Source organism: Numida meleagris, chromosome 6, assembly GCF_002078875.1.
Source record: "Numida meleagris isolate 19003 breed g44 Domestic line chromosome 6, NumMel1.0, whole genome shotgun sequence".
NCBI lineage: Eukaryota > Metazoa > Chordata > Aves > Galliformes > Numididae > Numida > Numida meleagris.
In genome coordinates, this window is record NC_034414.1 from 22,776,437 (window position 1) to 22,803,823 (window position 27,387).

General features: G+C 38.3%; 1 protein-coding gene and 1 long non-coding RNA gene across 5 annotated transcripts in view; both read left to right on the top strand.

Annotated features, from left to right (window-relative positions):
* The window catches only part of LOC110401736 (astacin-like metalloendopeptidase), a 35,470-nt gene extending 24,619 nt beyond the window's left edge, over nt 1–10,851 (top strand). For both annotated transcript variants that reach the window (XM_021403136.1, XM_021403135.1), the window contains 11 exons: nt 2,384–2,400; nt 3,113–3,137; nt 4,042–4,113; nt 5,152–5,286; nt 5,941–6,058; nt 6,812–6,990; nt 7,117–7,201; nt 7,687–7,814; nt 8,816–8,931; nt 9,366–9,591; nt 10,629–10,851. In XM_021403136.1, the coding sequence (XP_021258811.1) occupies nt 2,384–2,400; nt 3,113–3,137; nt 4,042–4,113; nt 5,152–5,286; nt 5,941–6,058; nt 6,812–6,990; nt 7,117–7,201; nt 7,687–7,814; nt 8,816–8,931; nt 9,366–9,591; nt 10,629–10,663 (1,136 nt within the window). In that variant the 3' untranslated portion in view covers nt 10,664–10,851. The remainder of the gene's footprint in view (nt 1–2,383; nt 2,401–3,112; nt 3,138–4,041; nt 4,114–5,151; nt 5,287–5,940; nt 6,059–6,811; nt 6,991–7,116; nt 7,202–7,686; nt 7,815–8,815; nt 8,932–9,365; nt 9,592–10,628) is intronic.
* Nucleotides 14,317–27,387, top strand: part of LOC110402011 — an 86,509-nt gene continuing 73,438 nt past the window's right edge. For all 3 annotated transcript variants that reach the window (XR_002440800.1, XR_002440802.1, XR_002440801.1), the window contains exons 1-2: nt 14,317–15,957; nt 16,691–16,791. This is a non-coding gene — a long non-coding RNA (uncharacterized LOC110402011). The remainder of the gene's footprint in view (nt 15,958–16,690; nt 16,792–27,387) is intronic.

The following is a 27,387-nucleotide window of genomic DNA, read 5'->3' on the forward strand; positions in this document are numbered from 1 at the left end:
AAAACTGCTGAGAAATTGGTTTTACTGATAGCAGAGACAGATGAAAGTTCTGAGTCAGAGAAGACTCAGAGCGGAGTGTCTGAGTGCCTCCTTCTGTGTTCCTCCGCTGCACTGGTTTGAGCAGAAGATTTGACTTCACTCTGTCAAAACACATAAAAATGGGAAAGGTGTCAGAAGGCTTTATAAGATATTTAAGTTTAAATTTCATCAATGCTTAGTAAATACAGGTGAACACATAAGACCAATTTGCTGGTGAGTGACAGCTTTGCAGCACATAAAAGCACTAACTTTCTTGTTCCTAGTTTACTTTTGGGCTGAATGCAGATGACTTCCACACAGATGTGCTTTATGCTTGCTTTCTGGATGTTGTTTGTTAGGTTAATTTAGATGCGATTTTACAAACTTGAAAATTCAATTTTAATGTCACATTTTGATATCTTTCCTTTAAATCGAGTGCTAGGAAAAGACTCAGCTATTCATTCACCTTCTCGCCTGCCTTGGTGCAGCAGTTTTTAAAGGGGAAGGGACATCACGTGTCAGAGAAAGCTTTGCATTGTACTGTGACAGAAAACAAATAATATGGTCTTAACAGAACAGCTTTTGTCAATTTGCAAAATAGAATGGGGTCATTGCAGATTTCCAGAGAAGGTCAATGGAAATAAACCTGCAGGTAGACCTTAGTAGCAGCAAGAAACTGTCAGGTTCAGGGGTGATATGTTGTGAGAGGAGATTTGCTTGACATATTCAGAAGAAGGAAGTGGCTAATGAAAACTGACCAGTGCTTGTTTTGAGATGTCGTTTATGGCACGGAAGAAAAGGAATGCAAATTTACTGTTCAGTAAATTTGGAGCCAATGGAGAGACATGCTTGCTGGAACTCAAAGTTGCAGGGTTATTGGGCCAAGTTTTAATTGACCTTGTTACTACTTGTTGCACCTCTTGAAACATCTTTCAGTAGTCACATTGCAGGGTAAACTTGATCTGTATCATTTCAAAATCTGTACCATATCAGATGTTAATTTGATCAGACACATGGCAGAGGCCTTCTGTGTTGTCTCACTTTAGCTTTAGAAAGGGATCCTGGACTTTATGTGCCTAGGAATCTAAAGCATAATTTTCACTGACTTTGACTAGTCAATTATTTAATGCTTCTTGTGCACATGAATTCTGAAACTGGTCAGCCCAACTCAAAATGCGCTTTCCTGAAGAATTGTTTGGATACCATTGACCTCCTTGTTGGGCATTTATTGAACTTTAATATAATAAACAAAAGTCATCACAGTGGATTTTCTTTAGCATGCCTCTGATGTTAAAGTCTGGAAAGGTAGTTTGAAGATTTTCTGGCTCAAGTGAAGAAATTCCACTGTTTCTAGATCTATTCAGAATAGGAGAAACCCCCTCAGTACATTTGGACAATAACCACCTAGGTCAATGGTCCTGTGAAAAGGGAAAGGTGCTGCAAGCTGTGATGGATATTGATAGCCTCCATATCTTCTGTTGAAAACACATGATCAAAAAGTCAAGCAATATGGATGGGCTTAGAAATATGCAAATTGTTTGCATAAGTGTGGTGTTGGATGGGGCAAAAATAATAGTTTTAAATTTAGACAAAGAAGACTACAATTATTAACAACATGGAAGAGATACTAGAAAGACTTGTGGCATATCCATCATACTTAAGAACAGGTCAAGCAAACAGTGGTCAGGAGTAACATAGATAAAACTGCCTCTGCCTTAGGGAAAGCAGACAAACTAGATGACCTTCAGAGAATCTTTCCATTTCTATACTTTTACAATGCTGTAAGAATGAAGTTTCTGCTCAGAAGCCTATATATCAGATTTTCCTTTCTGTGTTGGTATCTAGAAACTACCTTTTAGCAGAAATCAAAAGACACAACACTAGAAAAACATCTTAGAAATAAGGATGGTTCCAAGGTGCTGTCAGATACATACTGAAGGCAGGATTATTTGCCTAACACTAAACGATAGCCTTCATCCAATTTAATAATTTTATCCTTTGGCTCTCTGAAACTAGAGAGGACTGCTGAGCTGTTATCCTGCACATTTTCTGGTGAAATCTGGGGACACAGCATGTTTTTGTCCCATTTCCTCTGTCATTTTCTACACTGAAGCTGATAAAATGCTTTGTTGATTTCTTAGATGGTAAATAATCAGGATTTTGTCCTGCTAAGAAGTTTCATAGCTGTTTGTCTAAAACTCAGTTTAATTTCTGTGCATATATATTATATCAGTTAGTGCATCCCCTTACCCCTTCAAGCAAGGGCACCTGCTGAAGGCATTCTAATGTCTGAGGAGCCTATATTATTGAAGTTGCATTCAGAATCTAATTTGTTCCTTTTTCTTCTTGTCCTTGCTTTTTGCAGCAACAGAATCTACTCAGGTAAGGACAGATAAATCAGCTCTTTTGTTCACTTTGGTGTCCAGCGTTGACTTCAAGACTCATCTACTCGATCTGTGTCTCCATCTGAGCAAGAAAGTCTTCCCAAATGAAAAGAAGTGCCAGAGTGTTCAGTTTCCATCCCTATCCCATTCATTGATTCACGATACCCAAATACAGTCAAAATCCCAGGAAGACTTTGCCTCCTCTGGAGTCATAGAGAAAACTCAAACCTGCTTTTAATTTCTACAAGAAAAAGGAAGCATGACAATTTGGTTTGCTACCAACATGACCTCCCCAAGCTAGGCACCAACCCTGCAGGCCCCTACAGGTAGTAGATGCTATGGCCTATCTCCACAACTGTGAGAGATATTATGAGGATTCCATCAGAGAATTCACCAATTCTTGGACACTTACTAGCTGGGAGATGAACGAAGCTAGAAGTTCTGAAACATGCTGCATGCTTTAAAATGCCTTTCACAAGTCTCCAGTTTTCTATATGATATCTATATATGCCAAAAGACAGCAAAGAAAAATATCTACCATACCATGGTAGTACTTATCTTACCCACGATACAGTAAATAAGAACTCAAGACTGCAGTGGCGAGAGATACTTAAAACAGTATCCCTTATGTTCCTTTGCATCTTACTTGTTTTTTCATATTTATGTTATAATATCAATTGTGAGATAAAACTAATGTATTGTCCTTGTAGGTTACTACAGAAGAGGATATATACGGTAGGTATTATTACATCTGTATGTAAGTACTTCCCAGAGTATACCAGTTTTTATCTACCCAGTTACTATAGAAAATAACACATGCTTAACACAAATTAATCTCAGGTAAGGAATTTTAAATGAATGCACCCCCCAGATGATTTCATCCAAAACAGATTATTTTGGTTGTGGCCAATTTTTTGGCTTAGCTAAAAATCTAAGCTGTTAATTTTGCTAAAAAATGGCTCTGCATAGGTAATAACTTAAGTCACTTCTGAAGGTAACAGCAACCACAGAGACCATCTACCTGTGCTGTTCCTTGATGTCAAGACTCAAAGCAAGATACTCAGATTCAGCTGATTTTATTCACTGCAGATCCCAAAAGTCCCTGGTGCTTATGTGGGGACCACAGTCTCATTTATGGAATAGGAATGCGGTTCTGATTTCATTGATTTCAAGGGTTTTTCAAGAGGAGTGTACCCAGCAGCAAGGAGTAGGTCTACTCTCCATCCATATTTGATCCTGATTTGTTAGTGGGTTGTGTGTGGAGTGTGCATGCAGAACAGCTGAATGCAAGGAAGAAGACATGTAGACAAGGAGAACTGAAGAGCCAAAGAACAAGTATTTAAAATACAATGACTAAATAACAGAGGTAGAGAGAAAGATTGAAAGGAAATGGCTCTTGGGGCTAGATTAATGCCAAAGCAACCACAGCTGGTGGGAGGTTCAAAAGATTGTGTCACTGAGCAAAGATGTAAATGACTGAACACTGTGTGCCAACACATAAATAGGCTCAGTGAGTTTCAGTGCACTGCTTTAATCAGGACCAGAGGAAAGGGAGTTCCTGGAAACTCAACAGGTTTAAAAACCAGGATTCAGATTTCCCTTGAGAATGAGAAAGTGATACTCTGTATTTTCTACACAGACTCTCCATCACCAATAGACACAGATTCTGAAGATGAAGTTATTTTTAACAGAATTTTGGAAGTTAACAAAGGTAATACCATCAAAGTTCTGCTTATACTGGGCCTTTCTGCTGACTTCGGGGGGGGGGCAACGGGGGGGATGCAATGTCTTAGCACAAGCAATGCAAAAGTTTTTTCTGTCTTACACATACATATGTAAGAAACCCTCAGAGACTGGCCATAGGTAACACCTTGTCTGGGTGATCTGCTGAAGGCCCACGGTACCTCAAATGTCTTGTCAGTATTGAAGATGATACCAGGTGTGAAGGTAACTGTGCTGCACAAGCAGCTTCTTCAGCTTTAGCCCTCAACATCTTGGTCTTTCTGTGAAAACAAAAAAACAAGTTGGATATTTGGATGTTTTGTTATTAAACTGCCTTTTTGCTGAGAGCAAGCATTACTTGCATTCAGTCATCATTTGGATTTGCAGTACAAACTCCTACATAAGCAATGGTCATATCCAAGCCTCCTGCTCTAGACATTCTGCACCTTCGTTCTTCTTATTCACCACTTTCTATCAGCTTCACTTCTTCACAGTTTCCCTTTCAGGGAGGGGAAAATGTTGTCATTCTTGAAACTATATTTCTGCCCGTAGAAACAGACACAAAACTTTCTACAGTTTTCTACAGATATCACTCCTTTCAGTTTGTCCCTCCACACTCTTGCCTTCTTGTATTTCCTTACTGGTCCCTCTGCTTTGTACAGAACATTTCTTGGGCAGATATTCAGTGGTATTCACTCAGTGTAACATGGTTAGTTAAGTACCAAAGTACAGCATTTCTCTCACTATTTGAGCTACTTTCAATCCTTCACTGTCTTGCCTGAAATCCTGCCCAACAGAGTTGGAGCTTCCCACCTGTTCTCTTAGCTGAGGACAGTACAGCAAAGGAAGGGAAGTAGATAATTTCCATCTAGCTCAGTAGTCCACTCACTTCCCATGCTTATCAGGAGCAGATGCTTGGGGAAAAATATGAAGGAGCACAAGTAGAATGATACTTTTCCAAACATGCCCTAGACAGCTCCCAGCAATCTATGGTTCAGGTATTTCCATCCTTTCTTTTTCACCACAGACAGCTCTCGGTACTTGCAAGAAGGTGACATAGTCCCGCAAAGGAGCCGCAGTGCCATCAACTGTCGCAACTGCTATTGGCCTCGGTCCAGGGATGGGATTGTTCGTATTCCCTATGTCTTGGATCCTACTTATGGTGAGTATAAATTTCATTTCTTTCTTTCTTTCTTTCTTTCTTTCTTTTTTTTTTTCTTTTGAATGGATATAATCCAATAAGCTTCATATAGAAACCTACTTCCAGTGGCCACACAAACAGTTGATGAAAGCTATTCTAAGCATTTATTTCTGCTATGCAAGTGCGGATTATTTGTAAATTACAAAAAATCAACAGATCAAATTTCCTTGGGCAGTTTGCATCCATAATGTTTGGGTACAATCTCTTAGAGACTACACTGATCATATTCTCTGATAGTACCTCCAGAATACCTGCCTTTAGAAAATTCATTATATCTGCAGTGTGGCTTGAATGGTCTCATTCTTATTAGCAAAATAGCTTCCCACATCTGCCTCCAAATGAACAATCAGCATCTGTAACAACAACCACCACTGCAATTTAAAACAAGAGGTTAAAAAAATGCTCCCACTTGAATCCTTTTTGACGCTGAACTGGGTAAGGAGAATCTTGTGCCAGGCTAACATCTACAGGAAATTAATTACTGGGCAAGAAACAAGAAAAAGACTACGCTAACTCTTGAATCCCTCATCTACACTGTTTTTTGTGTACCCATGATATTTTAATGGCATTTATTATTGCCGAGTGATCCTTCCAAACTAACCTTTTCTTCTCCAGAGGAGAACCATGTAAAAGGGATTCATGAAGCCATGGCAGAATTTGAAACATTGACTTGTATTAATTTTGTGAAGCGCAAGACAGAACGTGATTACCTCATCATTAGATCTGCTGATGGGTGAGTTGAAAGATAAATGAGCGAGTTATTTCTACACTGCTTTTTGATTCCTCACTATTCACACCTTGTGTGACCTTAAAGAGGAAAAAGGTGTGGATTTAGAGAAGAATCTTTGTTTTATAATAATGCAAGGTGTCCTACAAGTTCAAGGATCCAACTGTTAACTTCAGTGACTCTGATGTAAAAACTCCCTTAAGGTGGAGACTATATCTTAGTTTATGTTTTCTGTGTGGTATAATATGTATATACAACATACACTTGAGCACAACATATAACAGGTTTAACAGTAGTCCTTACTTGCACAGACAAGATCAATTGCAACTTACAAAATAGTTATCTGAATCAGAGTGAATTGTTAGGGTCAGAATTTGAGCCTGTGAGAGAATTGTTCAACATATGCCAGCTTTAAAGTGCTATTTACCTTAGCTCCAGCTCTGATACGGGATTCAGTCATTTGGATAAAAGTGTTTATATCTAGGCAGTTAAAATCACTATGTACAGAAAGCTAGCGTGCAGGAGCCTCTTTGCTAATGAAAGTCTTCCAGGAGGCCTTAGTGATGACCGTAAATAGTGTCATTTTCTTTGCCATGGCCAGCTTTGCCTTTTTGTAGACACTCAGTATCCCAGGGGGCAGAATGCAATCTTTCCACATCACATGAGGCAAGGTTCATGTGAAGCAAAGTTCTCTGTACTGTCCCTTTTCCTGTCTGATGATAGAAATCTTGTAAGTCTTCTGCTGGTGTTCAATCCCAGATGCTGGTCCAACTATGGAAAAGTAGGAGGTGGACAGACGGTCTCTGTGATGAAGGGAGGCTGCATGTGGAAAGGAATTATTCAGCATGAACTGGACCACGCTCTGGGGTTTTTGCATGAACATTCTCGAAGTGACAGGGATAGATATGTAAGGATCATGTGGGAGTACATCAGCCCAGGTAAGTACTTTTGAATTCCTCTATGTAGATGGTGGAGTAAATATGTCATCCTGTTCCCAGCTCTTCCTTGTTCTCTGAAGTGAGTGAATAAGAAGCATACACTAAATGCAGTATCTTTTATTACAGCTGACAGACCAGACTTCAAGAAATTTGAAAACTCCAACAATCTAGGTCTTCCCTATGATTATTCTTCAGTAATGCACTATGGCCCGTAAGTAGCAGTATGGCATTGTTTTTGCTGGAACTCAAATCTCAAGTTAGAACCTTTATAACACTCTCCCAACTAATAGAACACTGTGAGTCAGTTCAGTCCTGCCATTCCCCAAGGTTAAATTATTATCCTTTAGCTTTCTTTAAGGAGTAATGCACAGCTGAGCTCAGGGGTAAAGAAGGGCATCAGCTTACTGATGAACATCTTAATCAAACCTAATTGAATAGCAGTTAAAGCCACAACAACAACCAAGGAAGAAGCTTCAGAGTAGATGTCCCTCCCTTTGCCGTTTGAAAGAAAAGGTTAGATAGCCAAGAAGACTGCCTGCTAGCCATCAATCACAGACAGGTGTGTGAGGGAGAAGTGTCATTTTTCCCTCTGGTTCATACAATTGCTATTTTCCCTCTAAAGGATATAGATTGTGCTATTAAATCCTGAAAAATGCTATTTTACCCGAAGAACAAACTTTTTTTTTTTTTTTTCAGACACACATTCAGTAATACCACTGGAAAAGCAACAATTGTACCAGTTCCTGATGGATCAGTACATATTGGACAGAGGCTGGGGCTGAGCAACTTGGATGTGGCCAAAATCAACAGGCTCTACAATTGCAGTAAGTTTCTCAAAGCTGTCCTTTCACCTGAGGGTACTCAACTCCTTGATGGAGGTGTATGAGTGATCTGCAATGACAGTTTATTATCAAATACTATGAGATTACTCTCTAAATTCATGGTACTGATGGTCACTCTGGGACAGAATGCAAAGGTAGAGCTGGAGGAATGTTGTGATTAGTGAGATACTATTTTCTGCCTCAAAATTAAATCAAACACATTCACTGCTGCAATGCTGTAGCACTGGCTTAACTGCATATCATGAAGTAACCCTCACAAAGTCATTGGGTTTGTTAGGGCTCAAGACATAGCTGTAAACCCCACAAAAAGTCAGACATCACTTTCCTCTTTGCAGTTTGTATTTAAGACTTGAGTCAAACTTGAAGAGGTGTATCTCCTCTGAACTGGAACAGTTTCATATCTTGTGCAACTTTAGTTTTCAAATATTTAATGTCATTCTAAATATGTATGTATTTTCCACTTCTTAATTTTAACCTCTCCTTGAAGAAATTCTCCTATACAATCAGAGTAATGTGAACACAACGAATGAAATATTATTCCTTGCACAGAGGAGAGCCCAAGTCCTCCTCCTGTACTTAGAACTTAAGTATTGTAGAGACACCATAGTTTTATTGATTCTTTGAACAGCACATTAGTTCCTCATTCCGGTGGAAGACCATGTGATCAAAGACAGCAAAATGAAACCTCTGACATTCTTTAAAGAGGTGCAGAAAGGATACTTCATCCTGAGATCCCTTGCTACACTGTGGAGCTCAACAATAAAAATTAATACTTTTTCCACATGACTTCACTTCTCATTTTGATACAGATGCTTATGCGTTATATGAAAATTAGGACATGATTTTAATCATGATGCACTGATACCATGAAATAAATGCTGCCTTATCAGAAAATCATGACCTTTACATTTTGAAGATACTGTAATTTTAAATGAGTGGAATTTTCTCCAAGTCCAGCACTGAGATAAACATTTCTCCTTCAGGTCGCTGCAGCACTATTATTGATGCAGCATTTGGGTCACTGAAATCTGCCAACTACCCAAGAAACTATTCAGATAACACCAACTGTGTCTGGCTTATCCGAACCCGATCCAGAAAGGTAATCATAAGTTAATAATGGTCTTGGTATATGGCTGAACTTACATCTTTCTTTGTAAAGCATTTTGCTTTTTTCCTGCATACCAGTTGCCATATAGCATTTTTTTTTCTTAAGAGAGATTTCAAATTAGTCTCTACTTTTCATGTCCTTAAGCCAGGTATGGGAAAAACAACTGCAGAGTTGTGATTTTGGAAAACCTCCATGCATTGGGCTTCAGGTTTGCAAAATCAAGACAAAGCAGTCTGAGCATGGGAGCATTCAGTCACAGGCTCATTAGATCTGAATCCTGCATCTTCAGGGGATGAGAGGCAAGTAGGGGCAATCAGTTCCAGTTTGGGTTTGGCCACAGCTTGGATTTTGTCTCATTTAAAGGACATTCAAACAAAGAAGTCACATATGTGTGTATGAGAGGCTTGTTTTTGATTGCCTTCCAGATTTCCCTGCACTTTCGTGCCTTTGATCTGAGGACAACCAGAGGCTGTCAGGGTGATTACGTTAAAGTTTATGATGGATCCAGCAAGTATTCTACAGTCTTAATGGATAAAACCTGTGGATCACAGATACCCAACGATGTAGTTGCTTCTAGCAGTCTTATGCTCATAGAGTTTGTCACAGATGGTGCTGGTACAGCTTCTGGTTTCCAAGCCACCTTTACTTCTGGTAGGTCTGAGAACATGGAAAATGGCAGAGGGAAAAAAACAAACAAAAAAACAATTGTCAAATCAGTCAGGGCTCTATCTTCCTCTTTGCTTGTCTTTTTGGGAAAAGAGTGAGGAAATGATATCTACAAGAGCCATCACTTCCTGCACTGTTTTTGATCTTATGGATCAGTACTACACTGATACCATTTATTCTTTCGGGAATATGGGCCCACGCTCAGGGCAAACTGTCAGCCAGGTGATTTCCAGATTCCACAGTTTGCCTCGTCTTTCTGATACACACTATTCCAAAGCATGCAACTTTAAGGGTATGATCACTTTAAAGTTACTTATAGGGTTACTAGCACAGTAGAATGAGAATAAATCATAGTGTAGAATTTAATTACATTGTTCTTCTGTTTGATTAAAAACTGCACCTTTTTCAGTTCTGAGGGCAAGAAAGATTCATGGTGAACCAAGTCATCCAGCCCAAGAGCAAGAAGAGAGGCAGTATTTCCAGGGCGAGGATCCATGGAATGCATCCACCCGAAACACATTCTTTTCAGTCCTGTCTAATTAATAACTAGAGCCACAACTATACAATTCAGTTGCCACAGGCTGTCACATTAGTATGTGTCAGCTGGAATAAAGAAATGTCACTGTGCATTTCTATAGCTAACAGCAAAAGCTCTACAGTCAGTAATGCAGCTTGGCTTTGTTAGTTGAAGGAAAGCTCAGCAATCTCATGACCTTGCATTTGTCATGGGCTAAGAACATCCGTACAGAGCTTTTGTGTACATCCACAGAAATGCAGTAATTTAGTTGTATACCCAAACTAGAGCAGCAATATTGCCTGTGTAGTATCTGTTTCTGTCAATTGTAGCTATAGAAAGAAAGAAAGAAAGAAAAACAAGAAAAATCCCCACACCACTTTTGTGCATCATCAGCTACAAAATGATCTCAGTTTTTGGATAAAATGTGATTTAGGTTTTACATAATTTAGAGATGCTACTGTTCAGAGTTCTCTGAAAGCTAAATATCCTTTCATTTCACTTACAGTAAGGATCCAAAGAAGATTTAACAACCGCAACTGATTTAACGGAGAAGAATCTATTCTGTGAATACTGAAATTATGGATTTCCAGCTTTGCTCCTATCTTGGCTTGGATCAGTATGCAATTTAATTCTATTAAGAATCAAATTCTTCACCTTCTTGGGAAAGTTTATTCCCCAAGCCATATAAATGTATGAATTCTATACATCTGGTGTATTACCCCTTTTGTCTGCACAATTAATTTATTACCTCTTTCTATTTAAACAATTTAATTAAAATCTTCATAGAAAAAAAAGCTGTTTCCATTTCTATTTTCTGATAGTCCCTCAAACTATGCACAATGTCATTGTTATCTTACTTCTTAGACACCTTCATTCAGCCATACTGTTACACACTCTTAAGTGTATCACTGATTTCATCATGGGTTTAGACACTGGGCTGCAGAGATCAGCTCCAACTTTACAAATACATATTCTGTTCTCCACAGTCTTCAGCATGAAAGGTTTTAGTTACTGCCTCTTTTCCCAGCCTAATATTCAAGCTTCCAAAAATGACCTCTCTCTTAAATGATCCTGTTATATCCTTAAATCACAAAAAACATGGATATGACAAAGCTGTTGCCATGGAGGATTGGTACATCCTGTTTCAGTTTTCCTTGTACAGTTCTGGTAGGCAGAGTCCAGCTGAAGGGAGTTTTTTTTTATTTACAAGTCAATTTTCAGTCCACAGACGCATTCAAGTCCTCAGGACAAGAGTTGGACTAGACAATGTTGCCAGAGCTCATGCATATCATCAGTTCTTCAGCAAATAAATCTCCTATGAGGCAAGAAACTAAACCTTCCTTTTCTAATCTTTCAAAGAAGACAGACAGCTGTAAGATTGGCTGAGCTCCTAGAAAGCTCATTTCATAGAATTTGCTTATAATCACACTTTCAAAATGGCATTCTCTTGGCTGAGACATGCCTATTTATTTCTAGCAGATCTGAGAGCAAAATACACCAATATTTTACTCTCATATAATAGACAGACTGAAAATATGGCCAATCCTGATACTTAATACTTGTATGTTTATGTCTGAAAAAAAAAGAAAGAAAGAAAGAAATCCTTTTCCCTGTTCTTCCTTTGTAACACTAGGAACCTTGAATTTTTTTTTTCTGCAGGAATACATTTCTAGAAGAGAACAGTGGGAAATTAATTAGAAACATAATGTTTATAAAGCAAATTACTGATTTTTTTTTCTTTTGTTATGGAAGGCACCAAGAAGCCTGAATTTACAAGTTTAGTCAAAGCTTGGTCAGTGTAGTATTTGATAAAGAATCAATCACTTCTTTAAAAATAGAGAATCTTTCATTGCATTGAATATTGCTTCCTCATCCACAGCAACAAATGTCTGTGCAAAAGGCTCTGAAGACAGCAATTTTGAGTTTGCTTTAGAACAGGTGCTTCTTCAGTTCTTCAGAGACTGCAACACAGGTTCAGCTTCTAATTGTTCCTGTTATACTTAGCATTCAACTGTTGCTATCAACTCATCAAATAAAGAGTAGTCCTGAAATATTGTAAAACATGTAGATCTAGAGAAAAGTATTTAGCAGCTATGATTCTTGAGCCCCTACAGAACAAAATGGAGGAAATACTGCAAAACCTGCTGCTGGGTTAGTGAGAACAAATTTTATTAATTTTTATATAGATGGTGAGGGCTATCTGTTTTACATAAATACACAATGGCCCCCCTTCCCCAAACAAACAAACAAACAAACAAAAACAAACAAAAAAAAAAAAAAGAAAAAGAGAAACCAACCCCAAAACATTGATCTGTATGAAACTTTTAAGATATGGAATTTTGATGTAATTCAGTTGGGAGTGTAGTCTTCTAAAAGTAGAAGTCTCTGTCAAAATATTTTTTCAGATTTGACATGTGCCTTTTAAGTTTTATTTTATTCTGAGATTTCTGTATGAGCCTCTGTAATGCTTTTTTTTTTTTTTTTTTACAATGACATATTTATACATAGCTTTACAGGATTTTTTCATGGCTTGAATAGGATCTGGTGACAAACTTCTGAGAACAGAATGTCAGAAAAGAGAATATTTGCTTAAAGAAATCCTAGTACGTGAAGGAGTTTGGAGAGCTTCCAAGGAGAAGTGCCCACTTAGAGGTTTGTTAGCTTTTATGCAAGCTTCATGGAGCAAAATCTCTTTCTCCTGTCAGGATTAACCACCGCCTTCGCTGAGCTTGGACATTTATAACTTGTGAGCAGGTAGCATGCTATTTACATCTGCAGATTTAATGGTGGTGGAATTTCAATGGCTTTCAAAGAGGTCTGGCTTGTTTGTGGAGGTATTCACCATAAGGAAGCAAAGATGTGTTCCTAAGGCTTATGAGTGCAACAGTGTTCTCCCCAGATTCCCTCATTTATTTGAGGAATTAAAACTTTTGCAACTTGTAGCCTTTTGGAAGAGATTCAGAATATTTGTCTCTTACCTAACCCCAATCAGCAGATAGAAACCATTTCTTGTTCAGAAGGATAACTCCATCAGTTACCACATAGCACTAGAGGTACTGTGTGACTCTCCGGATTTCTAGTTTTGGGGTGATGATTCAGAGGAAGAAGCTGGTGATTATTCCAGTTCTAGCCACTGATCAAAGCTAATTTGGGCATATACAAACCTCCACATGCACAGTACCCACGAGGGATGGAGAATATCTCTTTTAGGACACCAGCTCTTCTCCCAAATTACATCCATAGCAATCCAGCCTGGCCAGTCTTTGCATAGAGATTCTTAACTGAAATACAAAGATTGGTAGGAATGCTGTAGGGATGGAAATGTGCACGTGTGAGAAAGCCTGCAAGAAGCAGCAGAACAAGGGTTACAAGAACAGCCTGTATTGATAACAAGGGACACCATTCCCATGACGCTGCTCCCATGACACTGCACCCAGGAGGATATGGAGGAATGCATTCTTTCTGGCATCACCACAGGGCCTATCCTCTGCTCAGGCAACAGTACAGACTTGCCAGAGAAAGATCCAACATCCTTATGCCAGCAGGCTTGCAGCTACTAAATGTGCAATTCCTTTTCCTGTTACCTTAGCAGAAAAAAAGACAAATCCTTCCAGTAGTTATAAATAGGTTATTTGGATGGTATTGACTCTTCTGTAGGGAGATACAGTGCTTCTGTGTTAATTTCAGTGGTCTGAACTCCTCTTCACTAGGCACTATGCAGACATGGGACAACTGTAATGTCACCTTGAAGATCAGGCCCCCCATACCGAGGTCTTTGTGTACAGTCCTGGGTCTCCTTCAGGCTGCCTGGGCCACGCAGCATCTTGTCACATCATCCACGCTGTCAGCATGATGCAGTATGTTGGCTCCCTCACCAACATCATCTACTTCTTTCTGTCCTGGAGTTATTTTCCTATCCCTTTACATATCCTCATTCCCCTCCTACTTAGCTCACAGTGATGTCTCCTTAGAATGGGGAGATACAGAGAGGGAAAAGTCATGTTGCCTGCATTTGTCTATTTTATATCTCTTTCTGGAAAGCTGTAAAACCAGTAAAATCAGAAATAAAACTCCTTTCTTTTTTTTCCCCTCTTTTTAATTTTCATGTTTTCTTTGCACGTACATAGAGACACCCCATAGATTTTGTTCTTTTTATTTCTATATCTTTTAGTCTTTGATAAAATGAGATAAATCCACTTCATTTGACATAATATATTGCATATTTTATTTTAGTCATATTTTTTCATTGACTGTTGTTTCTGCAGTAAGGAACTTGGTGAATTTAGCATCAAGAAACAATGATAGCTAGCATTGTGTGACCAAGAATTGCTTCAATCCAAACAATCTACAAATTACAGCTGAAAAGTATTGTATCAGGATAAATTTCATATTTATATATAACCGCCTGGAGCAAACATGATAATCATATTCTGCCCTATTTTAATTATTGTATTTTAGCACGTATTAAATTTACTACTTAATCGAGGTACTGCAATTTTACATTATCTCGACTGAAATGCAGCTCAATTTTCAAAAAGCAGTCACTCTCAGTGAAATTAACAATGGTAAGGATCCCCCTCCTGTAAACAGAAAATGACCATCCTGCACAGAAAAGATCGTTTTGGAGAATTTTATTTCTTTTTTAATAAATTGAAAACTCGGCTTCTGGGTATTACCAGACCAATGGATAACATTTAAAACCCTTTTTCTGTCTTTTTGGAGGGTATGCAGATGATAATAAAAGGGACTATGGAGTAATGAATATATTGAAGATATTGTCTTGAACCGCAAAACTGTATAAAGTGTTACTTATATAGAGTAACACAATATATAGATAAATTTTCCTAAAAAGATACAAATGAAAATTAACCAGCTATAGACATTGAAATCAATACTCAAACAAGGCATCCATACTGTTGACCATTTTTTGCACGTAAAACTGAAGAAAAAAACAAGATCTATCCAACTGGGTTTTAGCATAAACCTAAATACAGTCATCATCTCCTTTTTTTCCATCACACCAGACTATACTGGACAGCACTATGCTGGTTTCTGCTCTATCAAGGTGATGTGTTCTCCTCTGCAGCAAAGTGGTTTTTCCAGCTGCTGCTCTGCTCCTGGGCAGTTGAAGCTCCGCTTTCCCTCTCAGGCTGTGGTTACAACATAACATCCACCTTCAGAGCAACATAATTTCACTTCTGACCCGGGTTTCTGATTCATACCTGCTACAATATTAACCACGTGGTGATCAATCTTACTGCTGAACCTAAGTGAGTCCTATGGAACACCGCCTAATCGTCCGAACACATTAACTGATGACTTTCAGACAGATGTGAATCTTTTTCTTGGTGAATAGCACAGTCTCTCAGGGCTCCCACCCTGACTCTGATGCTGCTCCAGGTGTTGCTGAACCCTCACACACCACCTTTACACCACAATTCCCTCATCAATCCTAAACCAAATTCTTCCAGCCTTAAGCCAAATTCTCCACTGTTTCATGCTCTCCTCTCTTCGCATCACTGCAAACTTCACATCAGCCCTCCTTCCCACAGGTGTCCATCGGCAAGACAAAAACAGGGCAAAAACAAAACCAAATCCTGCAAATCAAAGCAGGACAGCTGGGTTTTAGCTGCCGTCCTCCCGCGCCTGGGCCGGGGCACCCGGGTAGGGGATAAAGGCGGCGCATGGCGCCTTCTATGCCGTCTCGCGCCGACCGTTAGCCGCCAGGACAGCGCCGCGCGCTCATCCGTTACATTGTGCCCCTCACAGCGCAGCGCTGGGGGTGGGAGGAAGAGAGGCTCTCACAGGCGGAGGGAGACAGTCACAGTTTTAAAGTAAAGGGTCCTTTTTTTTAAATTACTTTTTTTTTTTTTTTTTAATTTCACTTATTACTCCAGCGTGAACTTTTAAAGCTTCTTTGGAAATCCTAGCTGAAAAATGCTGGTTGGAGCAGTATAGCAAAAATACTCCTCTTGTCCTTCCGGAATTGTTTCCACTCAGATCAGTTCTAGAAACGAAATTTTGATACTCAGCCCCATGAAACTTCTTGTTACTCCTGCTAATTTAGTCAGTAACTGCAAAATAGGGGGCTTTTTCTGATGGATAATTTATTCAGCCCATTCTTCCTTTCCTCTGTTCACAAGATGCTCAGAAAACTTTCAAATTTAATGCCTGAGTTTGTGAGCTTACTTGGAAAATATTGTCTCTGCATAAATATTCTATGAATGTTTATTGTGTATGTTCATTATTCAAATTTTAACATGAATTCAGTGTTGGTTAGGTGCCTAAGTAGTACGGTTTCTGCATCTGTGTAGCTTACCCACACATTTTCTGCTTGAAGTGTGAATAATCACATTCAAACATATATTTTGAGACTATTTAAGCTTTCAGATTTAAATTTACTTTTGCAAACTAATGTAAAACTTTATTTATTTTTTTTAAACAATTCTAATGAATATTAGGAGACGTTTTTCCATTGCTTACTCAGCTCTGGTAATTGCATTTTGTTGACCTCTGTTTTCCCTGCAGTTTCAGCTGAGTAAAGCAGTCTTTTTCTTCATCTTCTAGGCTATTTTGAAGAGTTCCTGCATGCCGAGAAGTGTTTGTCATAGTACACTGCAGAGAATTCTGTTCATGGCATGAAACCTTTTGGTATTCTTTGATGAAAGGTATCTCAAGATGAAGATTTTTTTTCACATTCTCTCTAAAGAACAAGGATATTAATATCTCTTAAGCCTAGAATGTATTACTAAAAATTATGCATTTATGTACGTATGTGTTTGAATAGAAATAATTCTTCAAAGCTACAGATCATCTGTGTCATTCAAAGTCAGTTACACATACGTATATACTAAAGGCTTAATAAAATAAGTGGAAAATCAAATTGTGATATTCAGGCATTTAGTTCTAGCATGACTGTGCCTTTTTGTTCCCTAGGTGTAATTTCTAGATATCCTTCGCTACTAGGAGCGCAAAGCAAATTCTGTGAAACTGACTATGTGCAGAAGTATATTACATAAAACAATACATTTTTCACAGCTTTTTGATGAGCTTCAGTTAAATCTACAGATTACTCATGTCTGAAAATACCTATGTTCTTTGTGGTTATAGATGGGACACATAGAATATCAGGGAAGGCTTTTCACTGAAGTTATGGCAGAACAATGGACTATGTAGGTGCAGTGGAATTCCTAGGTCATAGCCTGAACCAATGGTTGAGCACCAGGTGAGCAGGCATGGCTATCCCAGGGAGCTCAGGTGTAAGCAATGTACCCAAGTGACTGAAAGGGGTGGAGCCTGGATCCACCCCTCACCCTCATTTAAGGGTTAGCAGCTGAGGGACTGAGATTGCACTTGTCTTAAGCTATTGTTGGTTGTCAGAAGAGGCAAGTCAATTTTCCTTCTTTATTACCTGCTATTGCTCAATACTGCCTGTATCCTATTTGAAGGTACTGTCATCATCTTCTTTTGCTACGTACCTACTTAACTGAATTCCTTATTGTTGGCTAGCATTGTTAGCTTAATCTGTCTCTGTGTAATAAATAAATCTACATCTTTAGTGTGAGAATCAGATACTATCAAGAACTTGCAGTCCTAACTCAGTTACTGAGAGGGTGGCAGAGCACTGGCAGAAGTTGCTCAAAGAGGTTACGGATCTCCTTTGGAGGTGTTCAGAAACAGTCTGGACGCAGTCCTGGGCAATAGGCTGTAGGTGATCCAGCTTGAGCAGAAGGCTGGACCGTGCGACCTCTAGAAGAGCCATCCAAATCAACTATTCTGTGGCTGTAGGGGTGGGAAAAACATGGTCAAGTAAGGAAAGAATCTGGTGACTGTACTTTAAACAGAAGGTTAAGTAAAGCATAATTAGGAGAGAGAAATAATGGAATTTGAGAGTTGAAGAAAGGCATAATGTATCTCTGGACATAAAGCAGTATTCTGAAAATGAGATTTCTTCCTGTATATATGATCTGCGGTTATTGATTACTGCTCATCTGAAATTCTGTCAGCCAAAGCATCGGAGTATTATCAGCACTGTATTAGAATAACCAAATGCTTTTTCTTATCTCTGATCAAAATCACTTCTTCCTCTGACACTTTTGATTGATATACTTGCTATTATTGTCATTTTAGGGGACTGTGCCATTTTGATGAAAGCCATTTGTGAATCTCGCGTATCTACAGGACAGCAGGGCATGTTGCCAAGTTTCTTTTGTTGTCTCTACACAACAAAGTAGAAGCAAAAAGATCTTTGTGGATTGTTATCTTTACAGATTACACTGATTCATTTAATACATCTTAATTCTATTCCCTGGCCCCAGAGCAACATATATACAGCAAAGACTAAACCACCTTCATTTCATCCTTTGGAACTGGCCCACAATATGGCGTTCAGTGCTGCGTGGAAGGATAAGTATTGGCAATATATAAGTGTGACATCAGTCATGTACAGATGCAGCACTCAAATACAGTAATGCTCATCAAGAAATAAAACCACTGTGTTGGCTACTAGGTGAGTCAGCCAATCTTCTGCACAGAGAATAGGAGGCACAACAGTCGCTAAGATACAATGATTGCAACACAAAAAAAAAAAAGTAATATAGGGTGAATTTCCATATTAACTACTTGCTGCAGCTTGTGTGTTATAACAGTGGCATATAACACTAGAAAAACCAATAGACGCTCTACATGTAGAGCAAGTTCAGTTATATGATGGAGTAGAGTGGGGCCAAAAGTGGAAGCTCTGAGGCTCATTCTGCTGGAAAACTTGGGTAGTAGTGTCCAAGTTAATAAAGGGTTCTCGTAAGTTTATTTTGGTTTTTGCTGTGAATGTGGCTAGTGGAATTATCTTCAGTTTTGCTGAAAAAGTATGAGTTGTATCAGGTACAATACTAGAATGTTAGTATCTATGTGCTGGAAAACATCTTAAGCTCATTAATTCATGCCTATATCTTGCATGAATAATTGAATTTGCTGATGAGATGCTTGTTCTAGCTGACAGGAAGGTGACTAAAACTAACTTTTAGCTGCAGCTATTGTCATTTGCATTTGAAAATAATGTTGTAAGTAACACTACTTTGTGAGACAGAATGTGATATTATTGAAGCAATTGAAAAGTTGGGGAATTTGCCTAATATATTCAAGCTAGCTACTCCTGCTTGAAATAGTTTGGCAGTGGTTGTGTGGTTTTTCCAGTTTCAGAGTTCAGAGATTTTTTTTCTGTTGATATCTAGTACAGACTAGCATAGTAAAAATACAGCTTGCTTTTTAAGAAGAAAATGATTAGTAAGGAGTCTGAGGTCTTGAAAAACAGAATTCAGATTCTCCAAAAGTTTGGATTCTTAGACTTGACTTGCACTGTGCTTATGCTGGTTCTTTTTATAAAGACCTAATGCCAAAGAGAACAAGTGTTTTTATCCAAACAAACCACTTAATATTTTGTGTTTTTATGGACTGCTGGCTAGTAAAATTGATGACACTTTAATTGCTTTACGATTTTTAAGGAATGTAGTGACAACCTTAAGCAAATTCTACGGAGTAGAAGTGAGATACCTGACCTGTAACTTTAAACTCTCAAACTTGTTAGAGAGCACTGAATTTACAGAATCAGGGACAGAGAACAGCATGGAATGTAGCAAAGAAAACACAGAAAAATTAGGATTCTGGGAAAAGGAACATGGATATGGGAACAATCTGAGCAAACTTGGACTAGCAGTGCAGTTATTAATTATGTATGGTGGGTTGCAGATTAACTATGCTGTGGATTCAGAGACACCACTGCAGGCTTCATGAGGAGCCAGCACAGGTCTTTGGAATTTGCTAGCTTAGAAGCGTTATGGTGCAAATATAGCTGTGGAGTGGCCATGGTCAGCTCAGCAGATGATGAAAGTTTTGCAAGACCATATTTTTCCTAAAGTTCAATTTATTATAGCTTGCTTGGATTTCCTGCTGTTCCTTACAGTTACATTCAGGGAAACAAGGCTTTTGGTACACTCTTGGTAATATACTGTATTACTACAAAGGTTTGTCAGCCACCAGCTGCTGTTAATGCTGTTTATGGAATTAGGCTTTTAGGCTTTTTGAGCAGCAAAACCAAGTTGAGAAGCAATTATCAAATAAATGAAATTGGAAGGTGATAATGGCTTTCTAAGTTTACTTTCAGTTCATGTAGAGAGAAATTATTTCTGCCTGCCCTAAATAGGTAATTATATACATATTTTTTTGCTAAAGTGAGCTCATGCTGAATATAGGGTACAGAGGGAACCCTGTTTAAAGAATAATAATAATAAATTAAGGAGAGAAATCTACCTGAAGCTGAATTATCTAAAAGAGAAACAGTCTGTTAGATACCAAAGAAAAGTAAAAACTCTGAAGTCAGTCACTGATGCACAGATGCAGACATCTACATCTTCAGTGCTGTTGTTCAGGCTAGGAGAAGCAGGACTTCAGCAACAAGCACTTCTTATGAAGGAAAGGCTAGAAATTTGTACTGTGTTGTAGATGTAGAAGTGTGCTTACCCTAGTTATTTTATTTTCTTCTTAAAATTGAGATGTTGAGGAATAACATCAGACATGCATACTCATCCTGATATTTGAACTTAATTTTTTAAGTAAGGAATCCCTGGAATATCTCTGACAACAGAACGTACAGTTCCCTGTAATCTCAAGAAGAATTGAAGAACTTCATGACACTTCACCTAATATCTCTAGCTCACAGAGCTACATTTATATTCCTGAGACTTTACCAATTGATTAGTCCTAGTGGCCTATGTGTTTGACAGTAGAACAATTCTTTGTCTTGTAGTATCCTAAGGATTTACGTCTAACTTCGTAAATAACTTACACGTAGCGCTAACATTAAACAATCTCATTTTCTCCCATGTACTTCCCTGCTTCTCAACCCATCTATCATTATAGTTTTATCGATTTCTTTTCTTTCCCTCTACCTTCACATGATCACATTCTTAACTTTTTCCAACCATTATTTCTTGTTTGTTTTGGTGCATGTAGGTCCATATTCCATCACTGACAGACTGAGATTGGGTGATTTAACCTCTGTCTGCATCAAATATTAAACTTTCTTTCTGGGATTTTTTTTCTCTTCCCCAACCCAGATTCTAGATAATAAGAATTACTTCTTATTATCTAACGTGCTTTCTTTAAAATACTTGTTCTCATAGACTTGTTTCCTGCTAGTATAAAACTAGCATCAATCTGAGGGCAGAATTGTTTCATGCTAAAAGGCAATCAGAACTCTATGGAACAGAAGTTAAAATAATTTTATCAGGTTTTCAAAATTTTATAATAGGTTAATAGTCAATTTTTTAGTCCTAGAAATAAGCTAACAAGAAGGGCAGTTGTGAAATTGCCACATTTAGACACAGTTTCCCTTTGACTAGTCTGATGTTTCACCTTTTTTAGCCTTTTTTGGTCTAAGTGAGGGTGATGCAAACAAAAGAGCAATTGTGTTGGCGTATGACATACTGACCCCTCTATGCTGGATGTAGAAGTTTGCAGGAAATGTTTTCTGGAAGCTTACCCAGTTCGAAAAGACACCTAGGATAAACCCCTGCAGATGGCAGCAGTGCTTTATAGTTCAACACCGCAGCATAGCACTTGGTGTAGTTTGAGACAGAATGCCGTACAAAAGAAATTGATTTTTCTAAGAACGTTACAGTTAACGTGTTTTGGTTTTAGTCAGCATGTTATTGATGAGGTGTTTTTTTTTAAGCTTAAACAGGAAAGTTGTAATACTTGTTAATTAGCAAAAGGCTGTTTTTGTGCCTTGCAGAATCCCTCTGAGTTCCTAATGAAGACATTTCCTATCCCTCTGTTTCTGATATTGTAGGTATGAGTTGTGTGGTTTTTTTCCTCAAAACACTTTGCATTCTTCAAGCTTGCAGCAGGAATTTGAACTGGCTGACTTGGACTAGCACGGAACGCTAATGTTAATGTTGTCAGTGTTCAGTTTTATTAAGCTAGAAAAAAATCTTGGTCATTCCTACTTTATTTACTGCATGTACAGCATAAGAGGACAGGGTAAAGGGGGAGGGAGGAGCTGTTGAAAGAAATCTGACATTGTGTAACTGAACTACTTAGTAAATGGGATATTAGACTCAGACCCACTTTAGAAACAAGTAAAATATATACAGCATGTTAAGATGTGAAGTGTGTGTTATAGTCTCATTTTGTGTAGTAGTCCAGATTGACACTGTCTGTTTTCATTCTCATGTGCCAAGGAGTGCAAAGGGAAAATAAAATGGTAGGAAGCAAGGAGTCATACTTGATGTGTTAGCAGCCAGCTGTAAAATCATCCTAAAATGCAGTCCCCAGCTGAGCGTAGTACAAGGGCTGCTCAGAAAGTAACACCTCCTGTTTTATTATGTTGACCCACAACGTCAGGGGTGAATGTTGGTGGTATGGCAGCAGAAGGTGAACTTTCCAGTCAACACTCCATTAAGTGTTTTTGCCACATGACAGATGACAGTAGAGGGGATGTCTGACAAAGGAGTCTGACTTGAAAGCGCATATGAAGCAAAGGTGTGGAATTTAATTCATCTGTGAAAAAAACATTTTGCTCATGGACACTTATCCATGCTTGCTGAGCATTACTGGAGACCACACAGTTGATACGAACCAGTGAGGTGGTGCATTCCAGCAGGGGTGACAGCAACAGTGGGCCAATACCACTGGTGTAGATTTTTACAAGTTTGGCATGCATGTTCTAGTTTGTCTCTGGTGAAAGTGCATAGCTAATAGTGGTGACTATGTTGAAAAATAGTGATTTCTAGCTGAGAATTTGCTCTGTCAAATTGTGTGATAGCGTTCTTTGTATCTGCTGTAGTTTTCATGGAAATAAATAGGAGGCATTACTTATTCAGTGTTCTATGTACCTTGCACTTTGCCTGATCATTCAAGTGTGCAGAGACACACGTTATCTCTGTCTCCTGCCATCTCCACTGAATGATCAAAAGAAACCAAAGCAGGAGAACAGGGTAATTATAGCTCTAGAGACACACTTCTAGAAACTTACATTGTGTGTGTTTATACATATATATGCATATAAAGTATTGTATATTTCTCCATGTAGCTGATGTGGATTGTTTAGTGAATGAGACTTTATTGAAGAGCTTTACATAAAATTTTTTCTTACCAAGAACAAGACTTGAGAATTAGGCTTGTTGAAAACACGGATGTGGAACCTAGAATTGCTGGTCTCTTGTCACCTATCTGAAGAGGGTTTGACTATTCTGAAAGCAGGTTATACTTTTGATTTCAATGTATAATTACATTATAAAAGTTACTACATTGAACCCTTGGACAAACTTGTCTATTACCTGGCTAACTCACTGTTCTCACTGATATATTCTTACAGTTTTGCTTCAGGAGATGTTGGGTTTTTATATCTCCAGTAAGAAAAGTGCTCATACTCTGTAAAGCATCTCTTAAAATGTCATTTATTTGAGTTAACACTGTAAAGAGCGAGAGGAAAGTATAGATAATTGTACATAACTTCAGATGCTGGGAGCTCCGAGTTGCACCGCACTGAGCAGGCCTTTGATCAGGGTGCAGTACACTGGGCAGATCTCACCCATGGAGAGTTATCCAGCATTTTGATCTTTGAGTTCTCACAAGATTTGCTTAAAAGAAAGCAACTTATTAATCTTTAATACTTAATACTGAAATCTAGTAAGTAATTCTATTCAAGAATGTGACATGGCCCTCAGATAAATTAGGACCCAATACAGTTTCATGCAGCTGCTGTAGAAGATTTTTTTTCTCATAACTTGTCTGGATTTGCCCTAGCTTGTTTATATCATTTTAAAATGTGCTAATCTACAAAGATTTCCCTCCATTTCTGGTCCCTCAATCATACCTAACAAAATGGAAATGCTACCAAAGCAAAATATGAAAATGTAAGACTTACAGTTCATTTCAGATGTGGGGATAAAATAGTAATTGTATTAGAAACAAACTGTCACAGAAAAGATGACATTTTCTCTCACGTGGAATTCCCAAATGCTATCAGAGATTAATGCCAAAGATCAGGCCTAAGATAAGTTTTACTGTTCACAACATGTATTTTCAATTATAGTAGCTGCTCTTTTTTTCCCCACCAAAGATTACATGCATACAACAAGACTTACCTTTCAAAATAAAAGAACAATGTAAAATGCTCAGAAATTCCAGTTTTGTTTCCTCCCTACTTTTTTACCAATATTTTTCTCTAAATCTGACTTCTTTAACTTTACAATGGTGAGTAGATCCTTTGTTCTCCTTTAACAATACTTACACATTCCTGTTTCTGACTTTGAAGTGTTGCATTTTTGATATTTGTACCTACTTGTCTGACCGCATGATTTGATGAAATCTGAGCTGTTCATATTTACCACAATTCTTTGGTGTCCTCCTACCTGCCAGATGGCAGAGGCTTTTCTGTGCCTTTTCATTGCCCATATGCTCTAGATAAGCTCTTCATGCTGCTTTCCTATTTTGGTCATTTTGTCTTTTCAGACTCTATTCAATAATTTTGTCTGTTGGTCTTTTAAATCTTGCTAATAAACAGACTGAGGAATTATTGTCTAAGTTTATACTACTATCCCTCCCCTATTAGCAACCTATGTACTTAAATATTAAATTGCTCTATTATTGTTTAGGCTGGAAAAGAGAATGATCAACAAACATCTTATCAGCTTGTATAAACTTCTGATGGGAGGGCATAAAAAGAATGGACCTAGACTCTTCTTAGTGGTGCCCAGTGACCAGACAAGAGTTAATGAGCATAAACTGAAAGATAAGAAAAGTAAACACTCTTTTTTACTGTGGTTGAACATTGAAACTGATAGCCCAGAAAGGCTGTAGATTCTCCATCCTTGGAGATGTTCAGAACCCAACTAGCTACAGTCTTGGGCAATCTGGTTCAGCTGACTTACCTTGAGTGGGAGAATTGGACTAAACAATCTCCATGGGTCTCTTCCAACCTCAGTTTTTCTGTGATTCTGGGAAAAATAGTCCTCTCTGACCTCTTAAGAAAGCAGCAGAGGTTCAGAAACTTGAAAAAAGTATTTGTAGATAGGGTGAAAACAAGCATAAACAGAAAATAATCAGCTCTTTCAACAACACCTCTGGTCAATGAAGAGGCTTCATGTCTAGAAGATATATTCATCTGAATTGTTCTTTTGCGTATTTCTGTACCGCTCACATCTTCAATTGGAAAAAAAAAAAATGATTCCGCACAACCTTGTAAATCTTAAACAGCATCAGTTTGTTTTCACTGTCTGTCACCTTCTAGCATTCCCAAAGCTCCTCCAAATGAATGTTTCTTGGCTAAGTCCTTAGACCTGAACTTCCAATGTCCTACCTAACCTGTGTGTTGTATTGTGAATTTTTTTTTTTGGTCTTTAATTTCAAAACATCACAATTCCAGATAGACTTTGAATAGTTTGACTAAAATAAATTTGTACTAGTAGAGTAGGAACGAAGGGAGAAATTTTGCTACTAATAGATAGGCAAGTTCTGAAAGGGAATACATGGAATGTGGGAATAAAAAGGAAGAATGGTTTGTTTTGTGAAGTCCATGAAGCAAACACAAGAATTCACAGGAAGAATGTGTGCTATGGGAAGCATTTCTCGATTGCATTCTGATACAGGTGGAGTGCCATTAAAAGCCTAGGGGACAGGAGAAACTGACTGTGCTACCTCATACTATATGTACACATGTAACTACTTGAGGAACCATACTTCCCTGAGTACTTTACTAGTGGGTAGCAGAGGACAACCTGTTACTTGTAATAGTGTCACCTGGAATGTCTGTATTCATGATAACTTTTAGTAAAGTTTTACCGGAGCTTGTGCCAATAATGACCTTATCAAGTATATGACACATGCACCTTCTAATGTAATGTGTAACACAAGTGCATTGATTCCTTTCAGTTTCATGGTGTCAAGTGTTTTTCAGGTAATCAGATTGTGATCTGTGTAAATTTTATGAGAGGAAAAGGTTATGACTGCATCAAAAGTAAATTCTTCCGTGAGAGCATATTTTTTGTGCAAAGTGACCTGATAAGTCACTCTGCCACACTGTGGCAGAGATTCACTGACTCCTACATTTTAAGTCTCTAAAGAGTTACACTATTGGCTTTGTTGTTGTTCTTTAATGATGCCAAAGTTATTCCTGAAAACATTAGAATCATTATTGCTTTTTATACAGCTGATGTGCATTTCCTGCTCATAGAAAGACATCTCTTTGGCAGCTTAGGTGAATATTCTGCCATTTATGAGGGCTGCTTTGAAAGAAATGCCCTCTGTTTTATTATGTTGGCCCACAATGTCAGAGGTAGATGTTGGTGGTATGGCAGTAGAGGTTAAGCCTTCTCAACAATATTCCATTATATTTTGTTGCTGTGTGACAAATGGCAGCAGAGGGGCAGTCTGACAAAATGGTGTCCGACATGAAAGAATGTATGAAGCAAAGTGTGGAACTGTACTTCTCCACACAGAAAAAATTGTTCATCACCGGTGAAAATGCATAACTAATAGTGGTGACTATGTTGAAAAAGTCATTTGTAGCTGAAAACTTGCTGTATCAAATAGTGTTCTTGTACTCTTTGTTGTAATTTCTGTGGAAATAAACAGGGGGTGTGTTACTTTTGGAGTGACCTACATAAAAATGTCCAACATATCGCCCAGAAGCTAGTCAATCTGATGTCATTGAAGAGGCTTCTGACTGGAAGTAATTTAGCCTCATGCAGGTTTTCTGTGGCATTTTTTGTTTTGATGTCCTCTTAAGAGGATAATCTGTTTAATTATACTTTTTGTCATGTTTCTACTGGATTTCCTACTGTGCATGGTGGGCTTTAGTAACAGCTTTTAGAGAAACACAGGAAAAGGACAATTATACTGTTCTTAGCTCAGCAGATAGTCCAGTATGTATTGGTGAAACACTCGTGGTCCTGTTACACTATTGTTTCAGATCTCAAAATCTGAGGGCTGAGAGCAAGAGAGAGAGAATGGACTGTGAAAAGCAAAGAACAAGCTGGGGATAGATATTGGTCTTCCCTACCCAGCATTCAAAGAGACAGTCACAGAATAGCCTGCTTTAAGGCTATCCTGTACAGTAGGAGATCTTTCTGAGAGGAATCATTGAAGTTATGAGGATAGTCAGAAGAAAATAGACAAAAAACTATAAACTCAAAGTTTATAGTTTTTTATCCAAAAGAATGCCCTGTCTTTCTCCAGTTTCTAGGTGATGGCCCCCAATGGTTATT